A 13,058-nucleotide genomic window follows, 5' to 3' on the forward strand; every position below is an offset into this window, starting at 1 on the left:
ACCCAGGTTTTCTGATTTCTAGTCCATTACATTTCCACTTTAAGATTAATAGCTGAATGTCACATTCATAAAGTACTACTGATCCTTATCTTCAACTTCAATAACTCCTAAAAATACTGCTCAAGCAAATATTTAAATCTATTTTTTCCAACTTAATTTCTACCCAGATGATAGATACATTTAGCTTAGAGAGTAAGAGCTCAACTAAGTTTCTACCCCTTCTTTCTTCTATTGTAGAATATAAGGTAACTTTATTTTTCCCCCTTTCATAAAAGAAAATGGAAGTTTCCATATTAATAATTAATTATTTCAATTAATTAATTTATAATATAAATTAATTAATAATTGTCATTATTCTCTTCCTTACACATAGTTAATATGTGGTATATGGATTTGAAATGATATAACTTGGTTTTAGTCCTGGCTGTGCAATTTATTATATCTGATTTTGGACAAAACACTTACTGATGCCTTCCATTCCCTTGTCTTTAAAATGGGTCTGGGGTCAAGGGGAAGGGGTGTTGAAATAGAATTTATGGTTCTTTCTAGCTTGAAGTTCCATGATTTTATTAGTTTAGGAAATCTATGATTCCAAGCACCCAAACTTTCTCTTCCCCCTTTGGTTTAATAATAATAATAATAATAATAATAATCCCTTAGATATCCCTTTTGTATTTTTACCAACAGTATTATGATGATCAAATAAAAGCTCTACAATTCTCAATCTTCTGTAGAAGAGAGAGTTACCTAAGGACTTTCAAATTATGTCCCCTCATCCTCATGGTTTTGCCAGGCTGGGTGAAGAATTCTTACTGTGCAAGGAACCTCTGGCCATAAAAATGATCAGTAGGGCTTGAGGTTGGCGGGGTACACAGAGTAATGATTTTTTATGTCCTATTAGAGTTGTCTCCACTTCTCTTTCTGTCTCTGTCTCTCTGTCTCACAGTCTCTGTCTCTTTCTGTCTCTTGTTTCCCATGTCTTCCAGAGTCAGGGAGGAATGACTGGCAAAAGCTCTATCTTTTCTAGTGCTTCTAGCTTTTTAGTGTCCCAGTCATTGGAGGTTTCATCTAGGTACATGGTTAAAAGGGAGAACTGGAAGCAAATCAAAGAAAGATTGTATGTTAGGCATCTGACCCAACAAAGTAAAGCTCTATAACTAGTTCTAGACCAGAATATTTTAAACACAGTACACAGTAAATAAATGTTGAATTGAATTTGCTGACTGTTATTTTGAATTCTTGCCATTTTTGTTTATCCAAGATCTAGAAAGTGTTTCCTCTCTGTCTAGCTGCCCATTTATGTTGTATTGATACTATTATATAACAGAATTAAAATAAACAAATATTCAATATTGCTATGTTAATCAAATTGTGTTAGTGCAAGGAAGAAGAAAATAATAAGTTAGTATAATTGTCTTTTTATCATTTAGAATATTGCAGCATTAGCAATAATTATTAAATGTATGCTTTTGATAAGATGAAGTATACTAAAATTAAAAAATACTTTTGCAGAAATATATCTTGAATATTTAAATAGTATGTATATTAAAAATAAGTAGAGAGAAGTTGATGGAATATGCATTTCACCATATCAAAACTGCTACCCTTACTCAAAGAGAATTAGTAAGAAATAAATTTGTTTCATAGAAACATATGATTTTTTTCTTTTTGCTGAAATTATAAAGCAATATAAGCTACCAGCACAGTGCCCATGAATATGAAATGTCGTAAATACTTTTTTACTGATTAATATAAGATGCAAAATGTGACAAAACTATGAAACCCATATTGTATCAATCACCAAAATATAGCCTGTGGGGGGGAACAGATACAAAGGAAAAGGGAAAAAAAAGAGAGAGAAACTTACGATCACGCCTCTCTTTTCTAGCTCTTGAAAAACACTTTTCATTGAAATAGAAAAGGTGAGTGTTAGCTGGCATCCTCGATGTGCTATATCTGAGGGAGTCATTATTCTGACAAATGGTTTATTTGGAGCTGCGTTATCTTTACTGTAGTAGTGCTTGATCAGATACTCCATATAACCAGTAAGCAAAATGGATTTTTTCCGTAATGTTTCCATTGTAGTTCGATTAAAGATCTGCCCCAAAGTAAAACAATTAGATAAAGAATTTCTTACTGAAATGTAAAGGCAAAAAAGAAAACATACACCATAATCAGAAGAGACATGCTAATTTCAGTATTTCTAATAACATATTTTAGATAACCCATATTTGCAAAGCACAGTAAAATACACTAACTTGAAATGTCCTGTAGTAATGAAATAAACTTGCTTGTTCATCACATAACATTTTCAAATATTATTCCAATTGTGCAAAGAAGAAAAGAATAATGCGTTAACATAATTCTTTGTCTATTACATAATTTAGAAAATGTGTTACTCTGGTATCAATTATAAACATATATTGTTGATGCATTGAAGTATGTTAGAAGATAAAAATGTGTGATATTAAAAATATCTTGAAAAACCAGAGGACTAAACCACTTGGATTCTTTCCTTCCTGGCTCTATTCTTAGCTAGCAACCCAAACTCCCTGGGCTTCTATGATGTTCGCATCTACAAGATGACTACATCATTTCTAAGCTCCCACTCAGCGCCAAATTCTATGACTCTCAATGATTTGGAAAATTGTCTCTAAAATTGAATTTTGTTTTCTAATTAAAGAATATGACAAGAGGCACAGTGTGATGTTCACTTGCAAGAAAGAATATGACTACTATTATTTAAAATCATTATAGTCTTAGATGGATATATATTTATCCCCCTCCTATCTAACAGTCTTCTGATGGGGAAAAAATGCAGTTAAATCTATCTCTTTTGAGATAGGAAAAAAATAGGTTCCTCACTATAGAATAAATATTAGTGGGGAAATTGGAACATCTTGTTCTGAAAAAAAAAATATAGCTTGCGTATGAACACATGGGCTCCTGATGCCTGAGTTCTCTAGTGAAAGGACAAGTGGCAGGGACATACACTCAGAGTGGTGTAGTGACATTATGGGTCAGAGAAGACATGCTTTGTTAGCTTATCTCTTAAGGTCAAGCAAAGTTTAAAAATATATTGGATGTATAAGAACTAACTGAATGCACTGTCAGAAGGAGCAAGATGCATTGTAGTGCCCTTTAGTGTCCTTCCCCCCTATCACATTATCCATGGGAGGAAAGAGAGGCTCCCTCAGTGACGTTTAGCCTTCAGTGATTGCGTTTGGAAAGGTTCACTTATAAAGTTACTTTTTTTCTAGGTGATTTAAAATTAAACATTGCTTACAGTTTTAAAAATATCTTTTTAACTAGAACCTAAAACATTCCTGACAAACATATTTTCATTTAAATTTATATTGGCATGTAATCCCTTAAAATGTAGCTACTTGGAAATATAAAAAAAATACATTCTGCAATTCTACCATGGAGATATTGGCTGTTTTTGAGACTGTTTCAGTCATCTTTCCACATAGATTCTAAAAATACATCCCGGAAAAAAACATTTACCAGTCTGTAAAATTGTTGCCAGTAATTCTAATATTTCTATCATTTTTTCTGCATTCATTGAATCAGAAGTTAGAATATTTCGATCAATCTAGATAGATAAGTAAAGCAGTGGTTGATGTTTTGAATTTATTAGATATCTTGCTATATTTAATCAAAATTACATGCAAAAAAAAATCTTAAGCTAAAATATATGATGAAAGATAAAATTCCAAAGAAAAAATGCCAGAACTAGACAGACTGTGATCTCTTTTCGTCTTTGAACTTTAGACACTCCTTTCCTCATGTCTCCTCATATCTCTCAGCTCTCTGATTTTTCTGCCGTAATTACTCATATTGTAATAGTCGTTCCCCTCTGCCAATATTAGATTGAATTTCCTTGAGGACCTGTGGAAGAGTAAATAAGGCACTAGATCTGCAGTCAGAAAGACTTGAATTCAAATCTGGCCTCAGATACTTATTATTAGGGTGACCTAGGTAAGTTATTCAACCACTCCCTGCCTCAGTTTCCTCATCTACATGGACATAATAATAGCACCTAAAATGAGGATAATAATAGCAAAGGATTGCTGTGAAGATCAAATGATATATTTGTAAAATGCTTTGCAAATCTTACATTTATCATCATCATCATCATCATTATTGATATAATACTTGATGCTACACACAGTAGGTGTTTAGCGTGTTTCTAGAATTGAATTAAATTTTAGATGACTAGTTTTCTTCTAAATTATTCAGATTATCTATCTTCAATTGGCCAACTGTTAATCTCAGTCATTTGTTTTGGCAAACCTATCCTTTCCTGAGTATTTCCTGTGTGGCTTTAGGAAGGTCACTTAATGCTTCTGGGCCTGAGTTTCCTCAACTATAAAGTAAAGGGGTTAAAGTACACGACCTCTACAATTCTATCTAACTCTAAATATATAATCCAATGATTCTAAATACTTTAACTGATTCTAATGAGCTAGAATTTTAAGTCACTTCATTATGGTGATGTTCTTTAAAGAGGCATGGTATGTTGCATAATAGTTATCATGTATCAATTAGAAGCTCTAGAATTTTTGCATGATTATCTAGTGTCTAGTTTAGTGCATTGAATATAAGCACCATTAGATATGTAATTTGAGCATTTAATTAATGTTCAAAGAATACTAGGACACATTTAAGATTGAATTTAAATGGTACTTTTAGACTAAAAAGGGTTCTTGGTCTTATACCTTTGCAAATGAATGTGAAGAAAGCTGTTTTTTAAAGCTTCAATGATAATCTGGAGGCCATGACTATTTATAGTTGTCTTCCTAATCCCATCACAATTAAATTCATTTTGTTTATTAAGTACCTTTTATGTACCTGCACTTGGCCAAGCAGCAGAGATTCAATGTTTCCCTTCCATGTCCATGAACTTTACAATTCTTTTTTCTGATCATAATCTTTTGTCATTTCATCTTTCCCAATGCTTAAGGATTCCTAACCCTATATTTATCCTTACTATAGCCTCCATTTCCTTAATTTTTCAGTTCTTTCCCTGACCATCACCTCTGTTGTACCTCTTGGTGAACCACTTCAACTCTATACTAATACTCTATTCTAAAAACCCTTCATGTTCTGACAAAATCCAGCTCTAGATTATTTCACATCATCTGCCTCCTGCAGACTTATTCATGTATTGAATTTAAGTAGAGAAAATCATTAAACCTTGCCAGTGCAAATTTAAGTTATCTGATCTCAACTAGGTCCTCACTGCAAGATTATTCTCCTCTAATTGATTCCCTATCCCACTAAACACAGTGATTGTTCCAAAACATCATGGCACTCCTTAAATCTAGCAAGGCATTGTCTCCCCTCCACCTGAGGATTTCACCCTCACTTGATTGGAGCATCCCCTCCTAGTCATTGTCCTTATCTCCAATTCTTGTTCTCAAATAAGTTCCTTGAAGAAGTCATTATCCAGGCAAACAACTCTTGGAAAGATGTGGCCTGGTAACTGCTTTCACAAGTGCTGTAGTGCCTGCCTCCTCAGCAGCCACAGCTACTGACCTCCTAAAAGAAAATTTCTCTCTACTAATGTGTGTAAATGGGAATGTAAATTTGAAGATCTTCCCTGCGCCTAGGCTAAAGTGCACCTGGAGCCTGGGGTGGGAGGCTTGTTTTTCAGTAGATACTTCTTGTTTGTCCAGTGAGTCAATAAGGTTGTTACATTCTCTGAGCCAGGAGAAGGCTATATAAGCCCTGATGTGTAGCTTTGTTTTTGGGGCTCACTTTGAGAAGTGTTCTGTGATTTCATCTGGTTTCTGGGAAGCCTTTGTCCAAAGCCCCCCGGCTTTGAAAAGACCAGATGTTGAAAGCCAGATGTTGATTTGGTATGGATGTAATGGTTGGACAGTTTGGAAAGCTGTCTACTTGATCTGCTTCTGTCTTGATAATTCTGCCTGTATACTTTGAAGTTCGGGGTGCTGACCTTTTTCCCCTGAACGGGGTTAATGATACATGTTTGACTGATTAAAGTAAGCTTGTTAACCCATTTTGAGTTGCTTTCCTTTAACAAAGCAGATCTAACAACCTGTGTTGGCAGCAAACCCTAAGGATGCTTGGGGTGCTTGCCGCTACAATGTGCCAAGGAGGAGCACTAAGAAGTGGAATAATTAAGAAAACACTATTGATAAATAATCAAAGAAGAAGAGATACAAGGGAGAACATTCCAGGCATGTATGTTGTCAGTCTCTGAAAAGGCACATAGGCAGAAAATGAAATGAGCACAGGTAACATCGAGGAGGTAAGTTGGGCAGGAACAGGTGTGTGTTTGCTTTTGTAATGAGAACTCAGTCTGGAAAGATAGCTTGAGCTTTAAATGCTAAAAAGAGGAGTTTGCATTTTATTTTAAATATAATAGGGAGTTGCTGAAACCTCTTAGTCAAGGATATAATTTACCTAGATTTTACCATTTTTAAAAAATAAAATATTTCAAACTGTTCTTGTAAAGAAGATGGAGAAATATGGATTAGATGATAATGCAATCAGGAGTCAGAATTCAAACAGTAGGTGTTAATGGTTCACTGTCAAGTCTATTGTGGAGTAGCTCAGGGTCTTTACTTGATCCTGTGCTGTTTAACATTTCTATCAGTGACTTAGAAAAAGACATAAATATTAAATTCATCAAATTTGCACATGTTGGAAAGCTGAGATCTATAACAAACATACTAGATGAAAGGCATTAATTTGAAAGAAAGGATTTAAGAAGGTGGAGGTATGCATGGCTCATGCCTTCATCCATTTTGTTAGTATCCTTCCTGTTCTTTCTTCCATTTGCATGGGAGACCAAAGGATCTTGGGGGTGAGAGGCTAGGGCTGGAAAACTTCTATTTTGAGATCCAGAATGCCGTTATTCTTTTTTTTTTTTCTTGAAAGAGACATTCCTGAAAATGATTCTGAAGGGAACATAAACTGGCAATCAAGAATTGTTCCTAGGAGAACCATCTCACCCTATCAGAGATTCTGCCCCCAGACATAGTAAGTTAAAAGATGGATGATATCTTCAGTTTCTACCTACTTAGATATTATGTGTTCCAAAATAACTTTGCAAGGACTCCTCTTCTTGGAGAGCAAGTGTCTCCCAGAGCTCATGGCAGGTACTACAGATAACAGAGAGTGAAAGAAATTAAGGATTTTTTCCTAGTCTGACATTAATGTATGAAGGGCTTACCTCCTAAAAGCCTCTGGCCTCTAAGCTAGAAGAGATGGGAGAGCTTACCTGAGCTGAGAACACTAGCTGAAATCAGAAACCAGCCTCGGAAAGAAACTTCAAAACCACAAGTCCAGCAGAGCAATGTCTGCCAGCAACCAAACGACATATGGAGTGCCATATGTTATCTGGCAATAAACTACATTAAACTAGTAGGGAGCTGGCCCAGCCCCTGGCCACATAAATCCACTATGTCTTTCTTATGTGTGTGCCCATTACTATGGGTTGCCTAGGTGTATCCACTCTTCCTCCTGATCATGAGTTTATTTGTTTGAGCATTATCCTCGATTTGTGAGAGAACTGTTTTTTGTTACTTTTATGGCTATGTTATTTCATCAAATTCATTTACTTTACACTAATATTATAAGAAGTGATTCAGATAAAAACTAGTGTTTTCAAAAACCTTTATCTAAGGTCCTTTATCAACGACCTTTGTCCCTTGGTTGATACACTAATATTATTCTCCACCTAACTGTTAAAAGCAAGCATACATAAGCTATAATTTTTGAGTGACTAGAGGCCCAACAAGTACCTTGAATCTGAATTGCTCAATGTGTGAGGTGGGAGGTGGGATTGAGTGGGTCCCCTTAGATGCTACATATGGTTAGAGAATATGTAAATATTAAATGCTCTTGCAAAAGAAAATCTATTTGAATAAGAACTTAGTTAGGATAGCTCTTACCATCTGAAAAAGCACAATTAGAAAGCAGAGAAAGAATAAGCTGAAAGGAAGGAAATAATGCCAAGTGACGTGATATCTCTTTGTTGGTTTTTTGGTCCTTCAAGCTTTAAGCTTAAAAGCTAAGCTGTTAAAAATTCTAGAAGGTAGACAATATGAATAGGGGAAGTTAAATTCTGATCTGGTAGAACTGGTGGTGGAAAAGCAAGTTATAAAATTACCACATTACAGAAAAGGTGAGTACAGACTTATTAGAAAGACAAGTTAGACCTTACTTGGTAAAGGAAAGACTTCTAATGTGAGCATCTGGAAGAAAAGTTCAAGAAAATCTAGGAGGAAGTTTCTTGTTAAGGGAAATCTGAAGAAGAATCTCCAAATAAAGTTGTTTCTTCAGGGTACTTCACTATATCTAGTAGTACAAGTGATCTTCTATCAGAAAGTCATTCGAAGCAATAAAGTTCTCATTTAGATTAATTTAGAATTGTGTTCTGAAAGAGTATGAGAGCTTATGAATTCAAACTAGTGTTTTCAAAGACCTTTATCTAAGGTCCTTTATCAAAGACCTTTGTCCCTTGGTTGAATGGACACTAAGTAGGTACAGTATAAGCATTAAAAAAAATAAAAACAAACAAAAAAACCTCTTCAGTCTGGCAAAGGGCAAAATATCATCTAATGAACAAACATTAAATGTTTTGCAAAAAAGCTAAGGTCCTCAAAAGTGACACATAGTGGCAAATAAGATGTTTGGGGAATTAAACCTATTCACTGAACATATGTCTACTTCTTGTGATTCCTCAAACTGATTATAACGGCATAAAAATAGAGAACAGGTTAAATATGTGGGTAAAATAAGGTACAAACACAATATACAGAATTACTTACCTCTAAACTAGCTTCTAAGGCACAAACCAACAAAATAGGGGGATTTGATAGTCGATATCCATTGACACCTGGGATTAAGTCCAGATCTGGAAAATTGACATTATAACACTTTTAATATTATATGACAAAGAAACGGCTATTCAGAAAGGTAGTCATTGAAATAGTGGAGCTTATGTACCCACTATTTTTAGAGTTTTTGAAATATTATTTGAGTTAGTTTGTTGAGAACTACTCAAAAATTTTGGAGTTGTCTATATAAAATTATGCTTAGTCTCCTCAGAAATAAATAATCTGCTATGCAGTCAAAAGATTTGGTTGATCCAATTCATTACAAGTTTCATTCATATAAATTAATAAATCCATATAAATTCATTGAGTTTCTTTTATATGTAAAGTGTGTTAGGTACTATGGGGGGAAAATATATATAAATAATCCAATTCCCATTGTCAAGAAATTTTCTAGCAGGAAGATACATACATGTGTATGCACTTATGCATATACATATAAACAGAAAAATAATGAATGACAACTTAAAAATATTTATTCCTTTTGTTTTTTCATAACCTTCACTTCTGAATAGGTCTCCCCTTCTACTCAGTAAATAAGTATTTGTAGCAAAAAAAAAAGTGGGGTGAAATCAGTTCAGAAAAAATAACCAACACATCAACCATGTTTGATAGTAGATATGATGTTCCATGACCATAGTCCTCCACCCCTACAAAGAAGGGGGGTCAATTTTACCAACTTTTCTCTGGAGTTAACCTTGCTAATTATAGTTATGCAAGGTTCAGGTCCTATTTTTTTGTTCTTTCCATTTGCATCAGTTCATATGCATGTCTTTTCATCATTCCCTAAATACTTTGTGTTCATTATTTCTTAAACATTACATTCATGACTATAGATAGTTTAGTTATTTCTAGATCTATAGGCAAATGATAGCATTTGTTAAGAACGAATCAAATGATACAGATAATATGTGTTCTATCAGGTCAGAGGCAAGTTCACAATGAGTTGAGATCAGAGGATAATGCTTTATTGAGGAACTGAAACATGTACAGGTCTTGAAGGATGTATGGGAATTAGAGAAGAAAGAAAGAACAGGTAGATATTAGTTGTTGAGGTAGAAACCAGTGTAATTTTGAGGTTAAGTTAAAAGACTATATATTTACTAAAAGAGAAGGTGGCAGATTAGGCCTTTTGAGAGTACCATGATATTCAGGGCAAAGACTATTAAATGGATAACAGAGTTGCACTATTAATTAACCAAGGCCCTTTTCCCTAGGAGTTTTCTTTTGGGGATCTTTTTCAAGAGGCAATAGATGAATTATTTCAATTTCTATTTTGCCCTCTGGTTCTAGAATATCAGAGCAATTTTACTTGAGAATTTCCTGAAGGATGATTTCTAGGCTCTTTTATTGATCATGGCTTTCAGGTAGTCCAATAATTTTAAAATTAGCTCTCCTGGATCAATTTTCCAGGTCAGTGGTTTTTCCAATGAGGTATTACACATTGCCTTCTATTTTTTCATTTGTTTGGATCTGTTTTATAGTATCTTGATTTCTCATCAAGTCATTAGCTTCTATTTGCTCCAATTTAATTTTGAAGGAATTATTCTCTTCAGTGAGTTTTTGAAATTCCTTTTTCATCTGGGCAATTCAGCTTTTTAAGGCATTCTTCTCCTCATTGGCTTTTTGGGCCTCTTTTGCCATTTGAGTTAGTCTATTTTTAAGGTGTTATTTTCTTCAGTATTTTTGGGGGTCTCCTTTAGCAGGCTGTTGACTCATTTTTCATTATTTTCTTTCATCATTCTTATTTCTCTTCCCAATTTTTCTTCTACTTCACTTACTTGATTTTCAAAATCCTTCTCAAGCTCCTTCACAGCTTGTAACTAGTTTATATTTTTCTTGGAAGCTTTTGATGCAGAAGTTTTGACTTTCTTATCTTCCTCTGGTTCCATGTTTTGATCCTTTTTGTTCCCCCAAAAAGATTTTTTGGTCTGATTGTGCTTCCTCTGCTTGCTCATCTTGCCAGCCAATTCCATGACTTTTGAGCTCTTTGCCACAGTAAAACTCAGCTTTAAGAGTGGAGAGAGCTGTTCCAGATTGCTGGGATTTTCGCAAATGTTGTCAGAAGTCTGAGGAGGGCACCTTCTCTACAGCCACCACAAGCTTTGGCACACTAGCATTTCTCACCCCAGGACCACCACCCAAAACTGCCACCCAGATCCAAGCAGGTCAAAGTAAGAGTGCTTACTCTCTGAATGGTTGCTTGGTCCCCCTATGATCTGTAGGCCAGGATCTCTGGAGGCAACCATCTGGCAGCAGCTGCAGCCACCACACCTCTGCCACCTCTCACCCCAGGGGCAATGGCCAGACTGTGTTCTTCTGTCACCCAGTTCCAAAAGTGTTCTCTGCTGACCTTTTACTTTCTCTTTGGAGTTTATGGGTTGAGAAGTCTGGAAATTTCCATAGCTGCTGGTGATTCACTCTCCTGAAGTCTGCTCTAGCTGGTTTGTGCTGCTGGTTGGGGCTGCCCCAGGTCTGGGCCCATGTGGTTCATGCAGGATTGCTCAGCCCCCAGCTTGGATGTGATAGACCCTTTCTGTTGACCCTCCAGGCTGCCTTCGGTGGGAGATTTGTTTCTCTCTGTCACTTTGTGGGTTCTGTAGTTCTAAAATTTGTTTAGAGTCATATTTTACAGGTATTGGAGGTGGTTGGTGTGGGAGCTTAAGCAAGTTCCTGCTTTTACTTCACCATCGTGGCTCCACACCCTCCCCTTTTGCTTGCATGTTTATTTAAAAGTGAAAATGATCCTACTTGTCAAAATTTTGCCATGTTATAAAAGTAGAATGAGAAGTGATCTACTAAATTTAAAAGGAATCAACGTCAAAATATACTTTATTTCTCAAAATCATATTCTGATTTTATCATAAAAGAATGTTTACAATAAAACATTTTATAATAAGAATATCAGTCTTTGTCTTGGTTTAGTCTTTTGCCTGAAGACACAAGGAGGGGATAAATTAAATCATTTCTTGAATCCGAGAGTCTTCAGTATACATTTTTAAAGTATGAAATCTACTTTTAAAGGTGAAAAAACTGGCATCAAAATTGTCTATTTAATAAATTAAGCTATCATAAGACAAAAAAAAATCATCATTACTACCATCATCATCAGTAGTATTTATATAGCACATATTATTTGCCAGGCACTGTGGTAAGCATTTTACAAATATTATCTAATTAGTAAAAACTACAATTTTGCCATTATGATTTTAAAATTATCCTCTTGAACTTCTTAAATTATTCTGTAAATTATTGGCAAATTATTCTCATTATTAAAGCATAGTAAATTTGTTATTTCCTAAAATAGACTAACATTAACTCATAGAATCTTTGAATTAGAAGAGATCCAAGAATTTAAACCAATACTTTTAACTTATGAAGAACTCATATGACTTGCTTAAGTTCATGAAGCAGGCTGAGTTATTCTCCTAACAGCCAACCCAAGGCACTTTCAACTATACCAAATGTCATATACATCCAAAGGCAAACAGTTTGTCATATATACTTTCAAAAATAAAATCCTGGTCTCATCTCCTATTTCTACAGCAAATCCATTTGAGCTGTGTCTCCATCAATGCATTCTGAACCTTACTAGGTTTACATGACACTGGCCAAATTTTGAAACAACACAACTTATTGTTTTTTATTCCATAGAATTTAATTCATTTAATTTGCTTTACATTTTAAACCATGCAAATGTAACTTAATTCAAATCAATTTTCAATTCAACAAATATATACATATAAACATGTGTGTGTCTATACATACAGGTATATATGTGTATGCACACATATACATATGTGAAGAGAAAGACAGAGACAAAGAGAGAGATAGAGAGACAGACAGAGAAAGACAAAGAGACCCTACTGTACTCAATACACTATGCTAGGCACTTCCAGATTAAAAGATGGGTAAAATACAGTATTTATATTAATGGAATTTTAGTCTTGTAGGGGACATAATACATAGATACAAATATTCATAATATAAAATGGAATATGATAAGAATATATGAGGTACAAACAAAATGCTAAGAGACCTGAAGGAGAGAACATTTCAAGTTGAATGGATTAGGGAAAACTTCATAAAGATACACATGTAGCTAGATCTGAAAGGTCAGTAGGAAGAGATACAGGTTGGGGTGTGTGTGTGTGTGTGTGTGTGTGTGTGTGTGTGTGTGTGTGTGTG

At 34.7% G+C, this 13,058-nt stretch overlaps 1 protein-coding gene across 3 annotated transcripts in view; it reads right to left on the reverse strand.

Annotated features, from left to right (window-relative positions):
* The window catches only part of KYNU (kynureninase), a 143,537-nt gene that overhangs the window by 6,920 nt on the left and 123,559 nt on the right, over positions 1-13,058 (reverse strand). The window contains exons 12-13 of one of the 3 annotated variants that reach the window (XM_069066761.1): positions 8,805-8,890; positions 1,868-2,098 (exon numbers count right to left, since the gene is read on the reverse strand). In XM_069066761.1, coding sequence (XP_068922862.1) covers positions 1,868-2,098; positions 8,805-8,890 — 317 coding nt within the window. Of the gene's footprint in view, positions 1-1,867; positions 2,099-7,106; positions 7,134-8,804; positions 8,891-13,058 lie in introns of those variants that run through there. The other 2 variants (XM_069066763.1, XM_069066762.1) reach the window with 2 other exon arrangements.

The sequence above is a fragment of the Petaurus breviceps genome, unplaced genomic scaffold (assembly GCF_028583685.1).
Source record: "Petaurus breviceps papuanus isolate PSGF00001 unplaced genomic scaffold, PetGlider_PUasm1.0 90723, whole genome shotgun sequence".
NCBI classification, from domain to species: Eukaryota; Metazoa; Chordata; class Mammalia; order Diprotodontia; family Petauridae; genus Petaurus; species Petaurus breviceps.